Raw genomic sequence first — 19,742 nt, 5'->3', positions numbered from 1 at the left:
ACCTCAGAGATGTCAAGAGTATCTAGCCACTTCAATCGGTAAGTTTTGATTTCTTCTCTTAGCCGTACGATCGATGACGCTCAGAGTGATTCCATAGAGGCGCGCTCGCATTGCAGACTGCGATCAGATTGGATTCTTCGGAGCCAAAGTGAACAAATGCGGCTTCTGCACCGGTGGCAACACAGGACTCGAAGACGATTTCGGCAAGGATTGCAAAGGCCTTTGCGGCGGGATGGCGTCCCTTGATTGCATGGGCGTCTGTGGAGGATCCGCCTACCTAGATCCATGTTCTTCCGAATGCATCGGTAAATTCGTAAAACAGCTCTCCGCGAGGGGATCCGCGACCCAAACGTCATTTGCGGAGCTGTCGGTATTCGAAGCTATCAAGTCTTCTTCGTTCTGTTTACAGAGAAGGATGCGGTTCGTACCATTGAATCACAAGTCGCTTCCAGAGATTGTACGGGAGGCTGTCTGGAGCTCGGACCGAAGGCTCCACCTCCTCAATTCGTGAACGATTCATGCGGGGTCTGTCTCAAAGCGGGGGGAAGTAGCAAGGATTCCGCCTTCAAAGATTGTACAGCTACGTGCTACCTGCCGTGTAAGTGCCTCTGACCGGCGAAACAACGCCATTCTAAGTTTCATTCGGAGCAGAGATCCATGAATTTTACCCCGGCGGACAGCAGAGGGATAAGAGGGGCTGGCTTGGCGAATTCTGAATTCCAAACCTCATGACCAGCGACAGTTGCGACACGTAAAATACTGCTCTCACAGGACTTCGTCACGGGTAGTTTGGTCCGTGACAGTCCGTGACCTTGACACGAACGAACTCTGAGAGTTGTAACCTTGCTTCGCTTGATGCTCAGTTCTACGAACTGAAGTGTTGTCGGCCTCGACCGAAGCCACGCTTACAATGAGCGTGACGGCTCCCTGCGTTCGCTGTCCTGTGATGAATTGGGTATTCGGACATGATTCATGTCTTCGATACAATCACGAAGCTGTGATCAGTAATCCCGAGTGATGAGTGTCACTCCCTGGAACCTTACGCATTCTGCGATGACGAAGGACGTAATAGCGGTTGGGTGTTCAGGGTCCGTGCCGCACGCCGCTCGCTGGAGCCGTGATCAGTGAATAATAAAGATAAAGGAGGGAAATTTCTAACTGAAATCTCGAACGATGCTTTACAGCTGAAAAGGCGAAAATGGCCGAGCAAAAATGTGGTCAATGTATTGGCGGGAGCTCACCGAATAAACGCAGCGATTTCGTTGATGGTTGTGGAAACTGCAAGAGCGCGAAGAGCGTCTGCGAATGTGAAAAGTAGGCAACGGAAGATGATAAACTAATTAGAAGCTCCAACCATCGGGTTAGGGCTCGACTAGATTGGCTCATCTTCAAACATTCCAGCGGACTGCTCAAAGATATATGCGGAGTCTGTGGAGGGAAAGCTGGATCTTGCCTCAAAGTCACCGAAATCAAGCCGATCGCCGCACCGGCGGACAAAGCGCTCGAAGTGAGTATTTTCTCCTGAGAGGTCTTATTCGCTGGAAAGCTCCATTAACGATCTCTGTCCTCTCTGCGAGAATCCATCGACTCCGGGCATGCTCGAATCTATGCCCATTCGCCTTCACGTTTCCAGATGACTATGTACGGGGCTTTCAGTGGAGAAGCCCCGTCGGAAATGGTGTGCGTGTTCCGTAACGCGAGCGATCCAGACGCTCACGTCGTCGGCTCACCGTCCCCAGGAGTAGGCAACGGTCACCTGACTCCTGTGAATGGGAAAGTGTCTTTCATGTGCAAAGTCAAGGGTCTCCCTGAGGGCGAATACTTCGTCAATCCACGACTCTCTCGGCTCGGAAAAGAGGAACACCGTAACCTCACCCTACATGTATTCGACTCGAGCAGTGAGTGGTCGGACTCTAATGCGTTGAGCGGAAGGCCGCTTGTTCTCTCTGTCGGGGTCTTCCCCTCGGGGGGAAGGGGGAAGCACCAGCAATTTTCGAGAGCTCAATCCTCGATTGAATTTCAGTTGGTTATGCCAAAATGGAGCCTACCAGCGCTCCTTACCGCAGAATCGAGAACAAGGATGCGTCCAGCATTCGACTGAGATTCTCTGGCGGAAACGTGCCAAAGTATCCCCTCTATTGTCGGATCATGAGCGCAGACAACCCGAAGCAGAAAGTCGTCGTGTATCCGTCTGGAAGCGCTCATCTCCTCAACGAATGCGACATTCCTCTCCCTAGTCAGAGCGAAAACTACATCGTCTTTCCATCGCTGGACGGTCTCAACCCGATGAGCACTAATTTCACTTTCTCATTCTACGCGACCCGCCCGCTGATAAAGCAGTCGTACATGCACTCAGACGGTAGGCGCCTGATATTCATGAAGTAGGTGAAAATCCACAAGGAATTCTATTTGAGTAGCAAACGAGGTCGAATCGTCTCGGATTACAGGGAGCGCCGCCATAGTGATCTTCGACCGAGAAGTGAACATCGCGCCTCTCGCGAGCTGCGAGGATATATTAACAGCAGAGACCCTAAAAGCCTTGGGCGGATCGGATTACCTCAGATGCCGATGGGCGACTAAGCATCAATTGGTCGTATTCCTACCCAAGAGAGAAAAGAGTAAAGTTCGTCCCTTGAGGCTTTGATTCAGACATCCATTCGCCAAGAGCGATGAGGTGAAACCCGGCTCTGGCCTCGTATTCCCGAAGGCTGATCCATCTCTGTTTGCAGACTCCGTTCGATTAATTCTACAGTCGAGCAATTTCACGGAAGACGGCCAAAAGGTCGTTCAAGACATCGGAGATGACTTGGTATGTGGTGGACGTGAGTTGGATTTCCAATCTGTTTCGGAGCTTCCTTCCAACGAAAAGCTAACTCAATTCCAGAAAACTGAAGCAAAGGCCACCGAAGTGAAAGACTCTCCGATTTACGTCGCCATTACCGGACCGGACGTGATACCGTATTGCGGGGATTTCGAACTCTTCGCCCATTATTCCTGGGCGAACGGGGTCCCCGAGGCCTTCCAATGGTCGGCGACGAGAAACGATTCCCTGAAAATCAACGACAAAGATCCTCTGGGAGCGGTGCTAAAGAGTGAGTCCATGGAGAGTTCAATTCAATCGGTATCGCTCGATACGGTGGATGAGCTGAGCTCTTGAATAGGATATTTGCCGGAGACCCTCCGGAGTACCCTCGTTCTCGAACGCTTCGAACAGCTTTCCGAGAAGAGGCTCGGTGGACCATTCGTGATGCGCGGATAAGATACCGACTTCGAATATGTTTCAAGGATCGACGAGTCGACGAGTCGACCGGTCGGACGCCTCCAAGCGTTCGTTCGAAAAACGTTTGTACGAAGTTGGTGTCCGCTTTTAGAGAATGAAGAATTTGATCATCGATACCGATTGTGGAGTGGATGATGCGATAGCACTGATTGCCGCGTTGAGCTCAGGGAACGCGAACGTTGTGGCAATCACATGTGTTTCCGGCAATGCCTCTCTTCGGGACGTTCTGGTGAATGTTTCCAAAGTTCTCAAAACGTGTGGGCGTGAAGGAGTACCGTTTTACGCCGGCTGTGAAGGTCCTCTCGCTCGAGAGAACGTTTTCGCGAATAACTATCATGGAACAGATGGGCTCGGGGAATGTCCTTCGGAGTTCGAAAAGGGTCCCGAAGCCCAGCCTGGAATCCACGCCGCCGAGGCATTGATCAAGACCAGCAAAGACCGAGTCGGTGAAATTGTCCTTGTGATGCTGGGACCGTGCACGAACCTCGCGGTCGCTCATCACATAGATCCTCGGGTAACAACGTACTTCAAAGAAATCATCTGCATGGGTGGAAACATCGAGGGCAAAGGAAATGTGACTCCGGGAGCGGAATTCAATTTCGCATCTGATCCCGAGGCGGCGCACGTTCTCGTTCAACAGTCGAAGTGCCCCGTGCTGCTCGTTCCTTGGGAGACCATCACAAAAAACTGGATTCCTTGGAATTTATACGAGAGAATGATCAACGGGACGACTCCGAAATCGAAGTTCTTGAAGGCGATCTGTGCGTTCACGGAGAAGTACTACCGTGACGAGAACGTGGGGCACGACGGATACGAACTGGGAGACTTCCTTGCCGTGCTGGCGGCCATCCGCCCAGACTCCGTGACGAAGAAAATCAGCCGGAGGCTCGCAGTGGAGCTACGCGGCGAACATACGAGCGGACAAGTTGTTCAAGCATGGTACAATGATATGCTGCCGGCAGTCACGAAATCGACAGCGGTAGCCTTGGAATTCGACCCGCGCATTGTCGAAGAAACCTTGCGATCGATGGTCGGCGATCCCTGAAGAAAATAGAGAGACCGAAAATCGGTCCGCTCGTTTCGCCAGTTGTTCTCTCTTGTGTTCGTGGAGATCCTCGCCGAAATAAATGATTTTTAATGAAGTAGAGGAGGCTGTATTTTCTTGGTCAAAGTCCTCGCGAGTTACGACCTTCGAGTGAAACGCCCGTGAGGAATCAGCATCGTCCCTGACGCTGCAGGAGCTTCAGGTGCTCCGCCCGCAATGAGTCCATCCATGCTGTGATTTCTGATGCTCATAGTCCTGTGTAGCTGCTGGCCCCGACAGAGTCTCTGAAGAAATCAGTCTGCAGTCTGAATCTAATTCCGGAATCTTTCAATCAGAGACAACATCCTCTACTCTGAGTCTCCAGTCGGAACTATTCGACTTTGACATCGAGTACACATTCACGCTGAAGGTTTGTCTTCCTTCCTCCCCGAAGATATCTCATTGAAGGTCACACTATACGCAATCGTCTCCCTCGAAGGGACATCTCCGAAACGTCAACTGAAATTCTCATGAATGATCAGGTTGGCCAAGGCAAGACCGCGGGCGAGGCTGTTCACCAATTGATTCGCCATGAGAATCCCGGGCCGATGGTTCTCCTATATAGCACAACAATGTTGCAGCTGGAACCGGTGACTGTCTCGCAATCCGAGTAAGTGAGCCCCAACTATTCATAGATTGCATTGCTTGGGTTGTTGAGACGCAGAGTGGTCCGTATCCGACAATCAAACCGATGAATCTTTTGCACCTCCCACTGCAGCATCGTCATCTATGTGGAGACAATCATCCCCGATCCCGAGCGCTGTCCGAACGACACATTCCACGAGATCAAGTACAGTTGGCGTGTGGATCGGCCCGATGTCAAGCTCGATCCATGCAGCTTGGACAGCGGCACCGTTTACCGCGTTCAGCCATTCACCTTACCACGTGAGAGCTCTGGGAGAGATGGCCAGCTGAGAGATCAATTGTTCCGAAGGAAACGATTCGAAAATTGAAAATATAATTTCTCGCTCGCAGCGAACGCCAACGTGACCTTCACAATCCGAGCGTACATGTACGAGATTCGAAACAACGGCGCCGAGGCTGTACATCTCATTGATCACTATTCGGAATCTAGCGTGACTCTTGCGGTAGCGCCGACGAAATTAAAAGCCATTCTGAGAGGTACACCCGTGCGGGAGGTCGGCGACGGGACTTCGATTAATCACTACTCGTTAATCCTGGATGCTACCCCATCCCTTCATTCATCCATTCCGGTCACATATCTCTGGAGGTGCATCGACGAGGTGAGTCCCTGATTCGAATCTGTTCGTCTCGAAAATGAGTGCCGGAGCGCATAGGGGAGCAAATGTCGTCCCAGACGACCCCGTCCCCCACTCTCAGCTTGCGCCCTCGCTCATCAGCGGCGTTGATGGGTGCGGTTCCGAACCTCGAATTCTCACTCTTTCATTTTCGTTATTTCCAGAAGCTACAGCCGTGCTACGATTTCGGATTACGAGCCAATCGATCTCTACTCGTAAATCCCGTCGAATTCAACGGTCCAGTACTGAACATCAGCACTGAGAGTATTCAGCCGCAGAAGACTCTGAACTTTTCGGTCACCCTGTACCGAGCGAACAATGGGAGCGCTACTGAACCGTCGACAGCCTCCGTTATTGTCAACACGCTCGCCTATACCGCTCCTATGGTAATTGTCATCAAGAGGAACCTAATTTCAGTCGGCTCCAGGGTCGATTACGACTTTTTATCGGCTACACTAGCTCATATCCATGACGTCAACTTCCAGGTCTGGCTTCATGAGATCCGCGTACGCGACAGCGCAATCTACGATTTCGATGAAGCATCCGAATCGTTTATTGTACCCGCCGGGCAACCGGTGGTACTGCACGTAAAATTCCGTTTCGTGCATCAGAACAGAGTGCAAACCCATTGGGACGTTGACGGTTTCCCGACAAATCACGGAGCCATCGGGTCACGCTCCAGCCACGAAGGGGACTCGTTCCTGTCGCTTCCTGAAGGTGCCGTCCATCATGATAATTGCCTAATCGAGTCTGAAATCGTGTGGTTAATCACTCCCAGTAGCTTTTGATCTTATCATTGGAATCATTGAATTTTCAGGGTCCTTGGTCGCCCACGGCCGATACAAGGTCGGCATGCGAGTCTGCGAGGGCAAACAACATTGCACGCAAATGAAGATTAATCTTTTCGCGAAACCCGGCGTCGCGCTCTGCCGCCTGACAATACCGTCATTTGAAGAAATCCTCGAGGTCTACAACCGCACGGAAGTTCTCGTATCGGGCTGCTCGATACCCTTAGGAATCCACCCGCTCACATACCAACTGCTCGTGGAGAGGGAGAACAACACCTGGATCCCGGTTTCGACCGTACAACACTCCCCATTGATCCCGTTTTACGTTCCCCTGCCCATCGATAATGGAACCACGTTGGCTGTCTCGGTGTGCGACCGTTTTGAGCAATGCTCGTACTTCTACAATAAGTCTATTCCGACCATCGAGACTTTCAACGAAACTTATAGTCGTCAGGAGATGACGTCTCACATTGGACGATTGATTTCTGCGGGTGTGTTTTTCCCTGGTATATGTGTCTCGAATCATATCTACCCAATTTTCAATGAGAGGGATTCGCGAGGACATTTCAAGCCTTTCATCCTCTGGCAGAACGACATTTGGAAGCTGCGGCAATCCTCGTTTCGGTCAGCTTGGGTCGCGGAGAGTTGAACGAGTCCGCGCTCACTCCCGAAGAGAAAAAAGAATTCTTCGAGACGAACGATCAACTATTGACATCCGTCTTCGTGAGCACCAGCAAGAAGGACCTCTCGCCCGGGGAGATCAACCTCATGTACGAGTGCATGAAACTCGTGATGCGAGGAGGGACCGTGGATCACAAAGCCGGAGCGATTGAAGCCACTGGTGCAATAACCGATCAAGTTCTGTACAATAAGGTGCGCAGCACGAAACGCTCCTCCGTATCTCGCGTCTAATCAGCAGACACAGCCGGAGAGGACTCAAACGCCGCTCATCGGTCTCCCGTATTTCAGATCGAAGTCACGCTGACTGCGATGGAAGAAGCTTACAAGGCAGTGCGCTTCTGCGGTCAGAAGCACAAGACTGATCCGCAGATCAAAAGAAACGTGGAGTACGCACAAAAAATTATCGAGACCGTTATCGCCTCGCGGCTCCCGAAGGGTCAAACGGTGGGTTTCCCGGATCTCTTCTTAGTTCGAGAAGGGGGGAATTTCTCTGATATCTTCTCCAGCTGAATGGTTCCCTTGCATCAATTTCACCAGGTCAGGATTGTCTCTGATATCACGACGGTCATCCAACACCGATTCACCACGAGAGAGCCGATCGTTTTCGCGGGGACAGCTCCCGTCAATTCCACGAGACAAGGGGTTCCCGATGCTATAATTCATTTCAAGAAGAATATCAACGGACTGTAAGCTGAACACGAAATTCGACCGCGAAATGTCATTGCGGTCATACCGCTTCCTGTGCCACGGAGCAGGTTAATGAAGGAATAACTCTGGCTTATCCACCGCAGATTCAATTATTGGAACTGTGCGAGTGGATCGGAGAAGAAGATGTGTAATGCAGTTGTTGTTGTTGTCAGCGTTTATCCCTACAATCCTTTCTCGGACAACACGCGAGGCACCATGATCTCTCCCGTGGCCACGATAACGTTCCGAAAGCCCGACACAGGTACCTCTGCTACGACTCGCAATCCTTTGTTCCTGCCTCGATAGACTTCCTTTCGTCCGATCCTGGATCGCGAATATAAGCTAGCTCTTTTTCCTGGAGAGTTGGATGACGGAGGTAATTCGTACATACATGCATGACACTATCGATTGCGTTTCAGGCGAGGAACACAAGGTCTCGGGTCTGAAAGACTCGATTTTGATTCATTTCCGTCAAACGGGTAATTTCACCAAAACGGCTGGCTACATCTCATCGTGTTATAAGTGGCACGAGCGCAACGAGGAATGGGACTCAGATCAAGTCAAACTCCTCGGCACTGCCGGTAATGTGATTCAGTGCGCTACAGAGGTACGTTGGAGTGTCATCAAAGGTTTCGGGCAGCGGAGAATATTAGTTTTGGTGGTCTTTGAAAGAATGTTTCAATTCTCAGCGTTTTCGATTTCGGTACAGAGGCCCATGGACATCGATCCATATAGGTTTGTTCGAATCATGGAATTATTTCAGGGTTCCGGATCCTATATAGTCTTCAACGAGAAGGAAGGTTTGTCGACGGCGGCCATCGCCGGCATTGTGGTCGCCTGTATGATGTCGGTGTTCATCGTAGCCGCCGTCATGATGTTCATGATGCACAAAAAGCAAGCCCAAGAGGCCGCTATGAAAATCGCGCGTCAAAATGGCAAGCATAAAGCCAACGCGGTCGCTCCTACATTCTGAGCGCTCGTGCGACACATCTCGAAGTTCGGATGAAGGAACTCGAGAGAAGTCACTTGAGGGAGATCTCAACCGAGGGAGCATGAACGCTCAACTCCGGATACGAACAAGAAGTCAAGATCATCAAAGAGTCTTCATACCCCGGAAATCTTCTCGGTTACACAGGAGGACATGTAAAGCCACGACAACCTGAGTTCCCCACACTGATACGGGCAGGATTTCAGCCCTTGGCAATCTGGGCTCGTGTCCTCGGGGAATGCTGAACAGTCTTTGGCCTCGATATCCGGGAGAAGCCGTGGAATGGCGAGCTGCCGTGGCGTTGAATTCCGGCGATGCAAAATGTGGAATCAATAAATCCCATAATTATTCGGAGACTGCTCTACAGGCTCCACTTCTGATAATTACATTATATCATAATTATTGTATATGTTGGGACATTTTGAACCTCCTCAACGAACGCCCCATAGATCCAATTTATCATCTCCTCATCCCTCCATCATCTCCACATCTCCCAGACTCTGCGATGGAACTCCAATGCATAGGAATAGGTCGAATGACTGCGAGAAAATGGAAGTATTTTCGTGGGTTTTATTGAATCCTAAACTGGAAGCGCAAGGAATCAGCATTGTTCACTAAGAAATTTCCCCCGATGTCCCTCACTCTCCATCACATAGACAATTTTTCTTTCGGCATGTATCCAGCGTCACCGCATTGCGAAAGCTCGACTTCTCCATCGGGGTGGATTGTTAATATTGTGATCGAGCCGTGGCTCAAAGAGAATCGCGACCAAGCTTGAGGAGGTAGTTGAAGAGTTCGGCAGACGAAGTAACGAATCACGTTAGCGTGACAGACCAAGAGGAGATTCGAATCGCGCTCCTGCTCTGGCGGCGCGCGATGGAAGAACCGACGGAAACCGGCCTCAATGACAGCTGAATCTTGGAAGAATTCGCTGGGATGTGGGGACCAGTGAGGGTAGGGGGGGTCCGGGGACAAGGCGACACCCTCGACGAAGCAGCTCGGACTCTTCACGGGGACCCGATACGTGCTGGCAGATGATGTCGGCTGTCTGTTTCGCTCGTGTCATGGAAGAATTCACAATGGAGTCGAACGATAAGCCGAGTCTTTTCAGACGGAGACCGGTAAGCTCGGCCTGCTGGCACCCGAGTTTGGTCAGCACTGCTAGCTCGTCTTCCAAGGAAGGGTCGTTCTCGTACTGACCGTGTCTCACGAGATAAATATTCCGTGCTCGCGTCGGCTCCCGCGGTACTTCGCGGCTGTCTCCGTCGTCTTGCGCAGAGATCTCCCGGAAGTCCCAGTTCCGATTCCATCTTCCCGGAGAGCCGGCGTCACAGAGAGTTCTCTTCGAAACACATCGGACGATGTAGGTGGCAGATGCGGTGGCACCGAAAAGCGCATACGTCGCGCGTGAGGAGAGCATCTTCCGAAACTCACTCCCCAGCCGAAGAGTGGGCCGCTCGGAGAACAGATGGACACGCTATGGCAAAAGGTAAACAACGTCGGGCGATTGGGCGCGCGCATCGGTTTCGAGTTCACGGAGGTGGCCCTCCATTCCAATGCCGGCTGCGTGCATATCACAACAACGCTCGGGATCATTATGAAAATTGAGCTCCTTCCTACTGGAGCCCATTCATTAAGATTGTTTCATGCCAGTATTTCGAACTTCGGAGTCGGGTATGAGGAGGGGGTCCCCTACCCCTCAGATCTTCGTATCGAGACTTGGCCTCAAGAGTTCATTGAGATAGGAACCTCTGCAGCTCATCCAGGGCCCATTTGAGTATTTCGAGCTCCGAGGCAGAGCACCATTCGACCATGATGCAAGAAATCCGTTCGTATCTTCAAACGAAGATCTCCGCTTCATACGGAGACTCGTTGACGCGGCTAATCTCCACGCTCTCTTCTTGGCCCTGTTTCTCTTATGAATTCTTCCGCATACATATCCCGAGCCGAATGCTCGAGATCTACCGCTGTGGACCGGGACGAAAGAAATGCGCGCTCCGCGTTCCGCGGGATCGAAGAGGCGTCCTGATGGATGCAAGGATCGCGACCCCCTTTACCGGGTTGGAGTTCGATCATCGGCCCGAGCGATACGATCCATTCACACGGATGTATCTGTAGGAGTGCGATCTCCGCTGACCGGAAGATTCCGCTACTCTCTAGACGCGGGAGACCGCCGTCTCTCGTGATCGACACGTATGATTTCTCACAAGTTGCTAATTCTCATTGTCGGTGAGTGCCCGCATCGGGTTCTCGAATGCCGAGTAGAGGGTGTCGGTAGGCTTTGCGGTGGAAGCTCGAAGTCAGCGGAGCTGAAAAAAACGCTTGGTTGGTATCTCCTGCCAAGGAAGAGATTTCTGGTTAAGGAGAAGGCCGCCGCTCTCAATCATCACACTCGTATGATACGTCGTGCCGTATCTAAACAGAGCTTCCTTCGCCATTTGATAGGGTCGTGTCGCCGACTCGGTATGGGTTCGAGCTTACGCGAAGCGATATCGCGACTTTGCGCCGCTCTGGGGTCTCCTACGCAAGAAAAGGCGAGAGCGCTGCACTTCTTGCGGAATCGACTGCTCGGACCAATTTTTCTCTCGGAAGAATACAGAGTGTGAATTCGATCGAATGGATTTCGCCGTGTGACCCCGTCTCGGCTCGTTGATACGTTGACGAGCTTCAGCTTAAAACCTGAGACGTTCTTGCGCGTCTCTTTCCCTTTCAATCCATGATTACTCTCACCGCGAGACCAAGCAAATCATCGACGAAAGCTGCTCGTATTTCATCCACTCAGTGCAGGATGATTCGTTCACTGGTACTAATCGTCGTTCTCGGCTTAGCCGCAAGCACCCGACTGCATCGGGGCAGACCGTTGCACAAGCATGGGATGCTCGGAGAGCCTCGATCGACATCACGGCATTCTTTCGGTGAGGCTGAAATCCGCTGGCACACCCAACGCATGAACCACTTCGATCCAGCTGATCGTCGTACCTGGAAACAGCGGTACATGGTAAATGACGAATTCTACCGAGAAGGTGGCCCCGTTTTTCTGCTACTCGGAGGAGAGGGCGAAGCTTCGATTTCTTGGGTCGAGAAAAATACTCACGTCATGCTGATGGCGAAGAAGCACAACGCTCTCGTATTCCAACTCGAGCACCGCTTCTACGGTCAGAGCCGTCCGACCTCGGATCTGTCGACGGAGAACCTGGTTTACCTATCGAGTGAACAAGCGCTAGCGGACGCCGCACACTTCCGTAACGTGATCACCAACCGAAGAAACCTGTCACCGGATGCCAAATGGGTTGTTTTCGGGGGCTCTTACTCTGGATCTCTCGCTGCATGGTTCAAACTGAAATACCCGCATCTGGCGGTCGGTGCCGTTGCTTCTTCTGCTCCTCTACTGGCCATAATCGATTTTCAAGATTACGTACGGGTGGTACGCGATTCTCTCGGCAGCAGTTGCAGTGCCAAAGTGAAGGATGGCTTCCAGGCACTCCAAGTCAAAGCCGCGCGTCGGTCGTCTTGGCCGGACATCGACAACGAGTTCAAGACTTGCGTGCCTTTCGACGGCTACAACAGCTTGAACTTGCAGAACTTCTTCCAGACCATCGCCGGAAATTTCGAGGGGATCGTGCAATACAACAAAGATCAGAGGATGGAAGGGCGAACGAACATTTCGATCGACGATTTGTGCCGCCTCATGGAGAACGCCCCAACTCCTCTGGAAGGTTTAGCGTCTGTCAACGACCTGCTCCTCGAGTCCACAGATTCGAAATGCCTGGATTACGACTACGCCAAATTCGTTCGCGAAATGAGAAACGTCAGTTACTCCAGCGTCGCGGCAGAGGGCGGACGGCAATGGACTTATCAAACCTGCGTGGAGTTCGGATTCTTCCAGAGCTCCGACGCTGAGGACCAACCTTTCGGTGATCTGTTCCCGGTCGAGCTCTTCATACAGCAGTGTCGAGATATTTTCGATGATTTCTTCGATCAATCGATGTTGGACAACGCGATTTTCCGTACAAATACCGAGTACGGAGGTCAGCAGCCGAAACTCACAAACGTGACCTTCCCGAACGGTTCCATTGATCCATGGCACGCACTGAGTATTCTCAAAAACCTATCAGACTCGGTGACGGCTCATTTCATCGAGGGAACCGCCCACTGCGCGGATATGTATCCGCCCTCCGCCGAGGACGACGAAACGCTCACCGCAGGCCGTCAGAAGATCGAAGCAGAGGTTGCCAAGTGGCTACAGTGAGGGAACTCCATTGCGACCGCAGCTCAGAAGTGGTTTCAAGTCAATTGAATTTTATAAAATACGCGCAAATATTCGCTGTCGATGATTCGGAAGAGAATAATGATTGTCGTTCTCTCTTACGCTCAGATGGATATTCTCTCATGATTTCAATTCCTCCATGAGCTTACGAAGACCGACTGCCGGAACCTTTTTGAAGAGTCGGAGTCTCGGTTGTTTAGTCATGTGGATGGCGAGGATTTATCCCAGGTGCCAGGCGCTGGGCCTCTATGCCGTCGAGGAGAAATTCATTGATCGGGCACAACTTCGCAAGGCTTTATTATTATCAATATTTTCGGGTCCGACCTCAGTATCGTGCGATCACGTGATCAGTTGTAAAACGTCAAAGTTCCCTGCTAACAGATGCGCTGCCTCAGGCGACCTAACAAAGAGAAAGTTGCCTCTCTGGGTTCGTATCGGGCAGTCTGGACGTGGAAAAGCTGTTTATGAAGTACATAGAGTAGGAGATGAGGACAGAACGGCGACGGTAGACCAACAAGGCAGTTCAACCGTACGGCGGAATTTCCATCGCCGGATCATCGCTTTTTGGTTTCGGTTCCTTCACGAAGGGAGCTTTCCTCCTCGAATACTGCTTTTCACGAAATTATATGCTGCCTTTCCATCCATCAGATAGTCGATCACATTAAAAGGAGTCGTCTCCCCTTGTGGACCTCGTCACGAGCTGCAGCGTGTGGGCTCCACTTGCTGGAATCCTTGATCTAGAATTCAGGGATGCTTCTGTCCATGAGTTTCTTCAGGAGTCCACCGGACGTGTATTTCAAAAGGTGCTCGAATATCACCGAGGGCATTATGGTGATGGTGATTGCTTGAGGAGAAGAGCGGATGAGTTCCCTCGTGTAGGAATCTTTCATCCCGACCACGTTTTGTCCGTTGACCTCGAGGATGTGGTGCTCAGTCAAGAGGCCGTTCCGGGCGGCAGAACTGTCTTTCAAGAGGGTCGTGACTTTTCCGTCGCGAATGTCGAATCCGCAATAGTTGTTGCTGTCTTTCACCATTGTGACAACTCTTTCGAAAGGTCGATCCCGAATGGCCATCGTGATGCAGGTCTCCGACGCCTTCCGAATTACGTCGTGTACCTTACTCAGGCTGTAGCCGGCGACGTACTGAAAGACACGGAGTTTTGATTTGGATATCTCGACTCCAGATGACCGGATTCATGAAAATAAATCATCGCCGCTCCGATTCGGAGCGGCTCGCTCACCTCATCGTTGATGCTGAGCACCTGATCCCCGAAACGCAGTCCGACCATGGAAGCTGGAGTATCTTTCTCGACGAGCACTACGAATACGCCTTTGTTCAGAGCTTCGAGACGGAGGCCGACCTTGCCGCGATGATCTTTGCAGAGAACGACTTCACGGACACCATGGTTGATTTGGCCTCTCTGTAGACCGGCGCTATTTCCGGTCAGGGGGGCAATCATTCCCTGCGCTGGAGTCAGGGATTGCACCGTCTGGAGCGACAGTCCCATGTAGTCGTCCAAGGTTGGATATAACACAAGCTGGCTGCTCGGCACCGGGGTCGACGTGTACGCTGGGGGAGCTGCGGATGAATTCCATCGAACTCAGAATCCCTGTATTCCCCCAAGTCTGATCTCTATTAGATGGCTATCAGAATTCAGAATACTCTAGGAAGCGGCGAAGACGAAGGACGTCTTAGTGTGGTACCCACCTGAGGAGGCTTGGAACTCTTGAGCTCGCATCATCTGGTCCACCTTCATGTCTTCGAGCGACGGATACAGAGCCATCCTAGAAGAGAGAAAACAAGTTCAGCAGAGCCGAAACCTTCCCGCTCGGGAGATTCGAAGAGCCTCTGGAGTCAGCAGAAGAAGCTCAAGCTGAGGAATGCGGTGCCTGGAGGCTTGTTGGAACGCCGCTGGGGCGAACGGAATTCCCTCTTACTCGCCGACCTACGACTCAATCAGCGATCACGGACTGCTTTTCAATGCCCGAGGAAACTTGATCTCACATAGATGTGAGCAGCAAAGTTCCATAACACAGAGCCGCTCGAAACGAGGGAAATATTTTTGTGCCGGTGTGCTCACTGATCCGATCATGAGTCGAGCTGGATATGTTTCACGCTATATTGAAACACTCATAACGAATGTCGAGTCGATGACGGAGTCTTATCTGCGCTCGCTCCTAATTCATGACCGCTGACGATGGGATCGTCCCGCCGCAATTCTGAAACCTCGAGGTGAGCACCAAGCGAGCGAGATATTTAGCTCCGTGGCTGAGCCGACAGTGGAATATCTCCATTGTGAGAATAAAGCGCGGATGTACGTCTCGAGAGAGTGATCACACCGAATCCACGTCCGCTGGGCTCGAGTGACGACTACGCGGATCAGCCGTCCGGTCCGAAGTCCTCCGGAATCGCCAGCGTCGCGCCATCCGGAGGAGCTTCCCGTCGGAAACTCAGGCGCGGGCGTCGGTGCAATGTATCTGGAGAGCTTCACCATTCCTGCAAACTTCCGTATGATGTCCATCGGTGCCGCGATGATCATCGATCCGCATCAAAAGATGGCCTTGTGGCGAAGTAGTTTCGCATGATCCTGCGAACTCGACGACCTCTTCCGCAATTCCGAGCTCAATTAAAAGCCCCCTCTAGAATTAGAGGAATGAGATCACGAATAATTGTATGGGCCAAAATCGTGGAGCCGACCATACTCCTCGCATATAGGGCGATTATCTCACGCGTTTGTCGGATGGCTTAGAAACCGACACGCAAAGTGTTACTCACGCAACCGATAACAACTCAGGCTCGCACTCCGTACCAGGCAGCAGACACGGACTCTGACACGTACTAATGACGCCCAAGAAGAAACACCGAAAATCTCATATGGTCGTGTCGCGTCCATCGAATTCATCAGGAAATCTGGCCAGAGTATTCCACAGGGCCGTCTTTCCGTTGAACAGGAAGGTATTCGTTCCCCGAAGTAGGTATCCCAGATAGGAGAGAAGCGCCTTGATTCACGCGGGAGGCTGATCCAAGCATGAGAAGTCTTCCCGAGAGGGAGCGAACTCTCTGAGGGATTCATGGCAACTAACGGATGAGCGAAGAGTCGAATAGATATCTCTAAGTCGGTCGAAGGGTTTTTGGCTCCTCTCCCGGGGACTGGGCTCCGGGAAAACCCCCACCATTGCAGCTCGAGTTTTTCCTGGCCCTATCAACGCGAGCTGATTCAGGGTCCGGAATCGAGAGCTCCCCGACCGAGATAACGGGGGATATCCGGGGCGGAGATCAACGCTCAGCATCCACAATTTCCAGAGCAGTGAAAGTCGAACCGATCAGGCGCCGCAGAGCACTCAAAGATCAGATGCTCAGGAGAAGATACCGTTGATCGATCGAATTCCGGTCCAATTGTACAGCTCGTAGAGATACTCACGTGGAAATCTGTGAGTCAACTTTCCGCAGGACAGAAAACTTGAGTAACGGTGACGGATTCAATTCTTTCCACAGTAGTGACAAGTTTCGGTTAGCGCAGATCCCTACGAGGTTGGTTTTGTAGCTGATTCCTCTCTCTCGCCGCCGCCCGCAACAACTTGGAGAGACAGACGGCACCCAGCTGATGACTAATGATCGGACGAGTTTTTCAGCTTTCACGATCCTTTTGCGGCTTCCGCGAGCGACTGTATGCTGTGTAAAGATAGCGTGAGATTTTAGCATCCAATCCGGAGCAAGACCGCGAGAGGGGTGGACGCGGGCTAAAATTTGTCAGAAACGGAACCCGAAGACTAACGGACAGGGTAGATGATATTGCTGATCTCTGTCGGCAGCTCGATTGTACTATCGGGCGCTCCTTGCCTCCGTCGCCGAGAGATGGTCTCATTCCATGTATGTAGCGGTAAACTGAGCCTCACACGCTCATTCATCACTCGATACGCCGCATGATATCGGCTCGCATTGCTGAGGGATAATACTATGATTCGAAGGACTTCCGTCGAGGGAGGTGATCGAGATCCCTGCTCGACTCGACCACAGCAAGATCGTCGGTTCGACTTTCAGAAGTGCCTGCCGCCCGCCTTCCTCCTATTCACATAATTTTTTTGTTCTAAATACGATGGTACACGCCTGATAAGGCCGTGTTACCGAACTGACGATTATCGAATGATAGACTTTTCTGTCGTTGCTGGATTTGTTTTTCTATACCAGTGGTCTCAGGAGTCGCTGTGAATAGCTCCAACAAATTCAAGTTATGATGTATCAACGTCTGACCGACGGAGCGACGGTCAGACATAGGGTGCGGCGTCTATGAAGAATCACCTCAACAACTTCGTTGGAGGAAGACGGAGAGTGCGCCAGGATCCGCTGAGCTCACGCCGGCTCGGAATGGGCCATGCTGGAAGTACGGATTTCTTTCGAAGTGCTACCTCCATACAGTTTTATGAGCCGCGAGTATTGATTCTCATTAGCTTCATCCTATCGAAAGTATCGTGACCGCGGGTCTTCCGAGCACTCCGACGGTCATTAATCATCTAATCATCAATGTTTGCTTGATGTCGGCCGATGCGCGAGCCGAGGTGTCGTCTCGAGATATTTGCATGGGCAAGCCTGTCGACATGTGTATCCTCGCTCCATTAAGAAACAGGTCAGGAGGGGGAGCTCCATGCGTCCTACATCACGCGGAGTCATCCTAACCTTCGGGAGTCGGACATTCAGTCATCGTCGTAGTCGCTCAGAATGATACGTCGATATCCGCTCACATCCATGGAGTACAAAAGACCGGTTCGGGCGGACTCCGAAAGTATCCGTGAGTCGCTAGCATTATGGATTCCAAACCAGTGACCCACTGTCTCTGCTGCTTCGATGGTCTCCTCGTCTACGCCGAAAAATTATCCTTCGAAACCATGGAGGATATCGTCAAAGAGTTCGGTCATCGCTACAACGCCAATATTCAAGTCAGGGACTTCGATCGAGTAGGGGTTCGAAGTTACAGTCTCGAAAAGCCAGCTCCTGCGGGGAGCAGAGCGTTCGCTCCTAATCGAGAACGAGGCATCTCAAGCTGGAAACTCGATCTTCACTCGAAGTCCGGATCACTGATTCCAGCTGGCTTTTTAAGATTGGAAGGAAAAAGTCTTGTCCCTTTACCTCCTACGAATCGGTCGAGTTGCATTCACCAGAACAATAATTTCAGCAACTTCTGAGCCTTACAACTCTTTCAGAATATGAAAGAATGCCATTCCGAATGCGGGCGATTCTCATTGAGAACTCCGGTATCTGAAAGACTCTCCAACCGAGATAACGGTCATCCACCAATAATTATTATCAGCACGAAATCTTCGAGAAATTTTCTATTTCGTTGCGCTTGAAGCACTGCGGAGACTGATCTTATCAGGGATAAATGAAAGTTTTATTTACAATTCGGAATTTTCACGAGTGAAAGGGTCCTTTTCATCTCACCACCAGCCGCCGTGTCCACCAAGCTCATAGCCGCCTCCATAGTGTTTCTCGGTGTGAACTACATGCACCGGTTTGTGAACATGGTGGTAGTGCTCTCTGAAATATGAGGCGTTCCCGAAATGTAATTCTCGGGTATCCTTTCACCTTACTTGCGTCACGGTGTAATCTTCGTCGTACTTACAAGTGGACATGAGTGACGTGCTTCTTCGGCGGGTGAGGTTGATGATGATGATGTCCTAATAACAACGCACCAGCGCCTCCCGCGGCTGCGAGTCCACCAAGACCGAGTAGCAAGCCGTAGCCTTTCTTCTTCGCTTCAGCTTCTTGCAAACAGATCAAGCTTACCGCTGCCACGAGGAGAATACAGAACACTTTCATCGTCGTTTGCGACTCCGAGGACTTATTCGAGAACTCTGACACCGGGCAGCTGCTAGTATACCAGCAGAGAGGATTCCTAAGTGCACTACAGGAGCCGAACAATCGTTCTGGAAGCCCGGGTTGCGACCGCAGCTTATATGGGAAAGTTTTCTGGTATTGCGACACGCTCGCACCATCGACCGCCCCCGATTTTTATGCGCGGCACGGGAGCCCTCATGTTCCTGTGTCAGCTTCGCTGAGTTCTATCTGTGCAGCGTGTCCAGTACGTTGGTCAGCAGGTCACTGCACCATCTGCACCTTTGAATTACCATCCCAGAAGAGGGAAACGCGAATCAGCCCTGAGGCTCGATTAGCATCTGACTGAGAGAGCTATTATTATCTCTCGATCCCATCTTGGGATCGAGAGTCCTCCTGTCTGAGGAGCAGGATGAAAACATCCCGAGCTTCGGAGTTTAGATTTCGCATTTTTCGCGCGCAAGGAGATGATCAGTCATTTGAAGCGAATAAAGATTGGCTGTGCATAAGGGCAACCGAACTGCCGCGCCGCCCCGCGCTGGCCCCTCGGAGAGACAGTCGGAGTCCAGACTGCGAAGCACGCTGCTCGAGAACGGATTATCAGAAGACGGAAAAATTCAGATCGAGCTCAGACACTGAAGCAGACAACCTGAGAAGTTTTGACTTTCATGAAGAGTCCAATGGTCGAACCATGGCGAGAGCCAACGATCAATTAACATTCTGTCCGCTCTGCGGTTTTCGAACAGATCTGATGACTACTCTAATTGTCCCGTTCGCAGGGCTTCCTTCCCCGGGGCACGTATGCATCCACAGCGATAGCCTTCTCTCCGAAGAGCTTCTACGATAGGTTTTTCGATCGTGTCCGCGTGCAGCAGGCAT

General features: G+C 51.5%; 4 protein-coding genes and 1 pseudogene across 4 annotated transcripts; 3 read left to right on the top strand and 2 right to left on the bottom strand.

Annotated features, from left to right (window-relative positions):
- The first annotated feature begins 10 nt into the window (after positions 1–10).
- Positions 11–8,752, top strand: LOC100898464 (uncharacterized). The gene is made up of 23 exons (XM_029111166.1): positions 11–38; positions 117–305; positions 410–598; positions 1,185–1,314; positions 1,402–1,507; positions 1,634–1,898; positions 2,024–2,359; positions 2,448–2,618; positions 2,730–2,809; positions 2,885–3,092; positions 4,661–4,734; positions 4,847–4,974; positions 5,083–5,249; positions 5,340–5,608; positions 5,788–6,009; positions 6,109–6,340; positions 6,441–6,902; positions 7,001–7,284; positions 7,381–7,536; positions 7,630–7,778; positions 7,884–8,041; positions 8,199–8,386; positions 8,543–8,752. The coding sequence occupies exons 2-23, from the start codon at positions 233–235 to the stop codon at positions 8,750–8,752; spliced, it is 4,257 nt and encodes a 1,418-aa protein (XP_028966999.1). The 5' UTR covers positions 11–38; positions 117–232.
- Positions 3,375–4,412, top strand: LOC100907984 (pyrimidine-specific ribonucleoside hydrolase RihA). Its single transcript, XM_003742294.2, has one exon. The coding sequence runs from the start codon at positions 3,375–3,377 to the stop codon at positions 4,323–4,325; it is 951 nt and encodes a 316-aa protein (XP_003742342.2). The 3' UTR covers positions 4,326–4,412.
- A 579-nt stretch (positions 8,753–9,331) lies between the features above and the next one.
- LOC100907847 (serine/threonine-protein phosphatase PGAM5, mitochondrial pseudogene) lies at positions 9,332–10,242 on the bottom strand (annotated as a pseudogene).
- Positions 10,243–11,538: 1,296 nt separating this feature from the next.
- Positions 11,539–13,139, top strand: LOC100907707 (putative serine protease K12H4.7). Its single transcript, XM_003742293.1, has one exon. It carries the CDS (start codon positions 11,556–11,558, stop codon positions 13,014–13,016), a length of 1,461 nt encoding a protein of 486 aa, XP_003742341.1. The 5' UTR covers positions 11,539–11,555; the 3' UTR covers positions 13,017–13,139.
- A 180-nt stretch (positions 13,140–13,319) lies between these two features.
- Positions 13,320–16,602, bottom strand: LOC100898316 (syntenin-1). The gene is made up of 4 exons (XM_018639130.1): positions 16,456–16,602; positions 14,742–14,818; positions 14,275–14,612; positions 13,320–14,176 (listed from the first exon to the last, which is right to left on the bottom strand). The coding sequence occupies exons 2-4, from the start codon at positions 14,815–14,817 to the stop codon at positions 13,772–13,774; spliced, it is 819 nt and encodes a 272-aa protein (XP_018494646.1). The 5' UTR covers position 14,818; positions 16,456–16,602; the 3' UTR covers positions 13,320–13,771.
- Between the last annotated feature and the right edge of the window lie 3,140 nt (positions 16,603–19,742).

The sequence above is a fragment of the Galendromus occidentalis genome, unplaced genomic scaffold, assembly GCF_000255335.2.
Source record: "Galendromus occidentalis unplaced genomic scaffold, Mocc_1.1 scf7180000077366, whole genome shotgun sequence".
NCBI lineage: Eukaryota > Metazoa > Arthropoda > Arachnida > Mesostigmata > Phytoseiidae > Galendromus > Galendromus occidentalis.
This window is presented reverse-complemented; position numbering and strand designations above follow the sequence as displayed.

What these genes read in the sequence shown, in the direction of transcription:
- LOC100898464 (XM_029111166.1), top strand. Translation starts at nt 233, where the DNA reads ATGGCGTCCCTTGATTGCATGGGCGTCTGTGGAGGATCCGCCTACCTA. An exon ending in GTTCCTGTCGCTTCCTGAAG is followed by an intron (nt 6,341 to 6,440) that starts GTGCCGTCCATC and finishes TTGAATTTTCAG; the next exon opens with GGTCCTTGGTCGCCCACGGC. An exon ending in GTTCCGAAAGCCCGACACAG is followed by an intron (nt 8,042 to 8,198) that starts GTACCTCTGCTA and finishes ATTGCGTTTCAG; the next exon opens with GCGAGGAACACAAGGTCTCG.
- LOC100907984 (XM_003742294.2), top strand. Translation starts at nt 3,375, where the DNA reads ATGAAGAATTTGATCATCGATACCGATTGTGGAGTGGATGATGCGATA.
- LOC100907707 (XM_003742293.1), top strand. Translation starts at nt 11,556, where the DNA reads ATGATTCGTTCACTGGTACTAATCGTCGTTCTCGGCTTAGCCGCAAGC.
- LOC100898316 (XM_018639130.1), bottom strand. Translation starts at nt 14,817, where the DNA reads ATGGCTCTGTATCCGTCGCTCGAAGACATGAAGGTGGACCAGATGATG. An exon ending in AGAGTTCCAAGCCTCCTCAG is followed by an intron (nt 14,613 to 14,741) that starts GTGGGTACCACA and finishes ATTCATCCGCAG; the next exon opens with CTCCCCCAGCGTACACGTCG. An exon ending in TGCTCAGCATCAACGATGAG is followed by an intron (nt 14,177 to 14,274) that starts GTGAGCGAGCCG and finishes CGTGTCTTTCAG; the next exon opens with TACGTCGCCGGCTACAGCCT.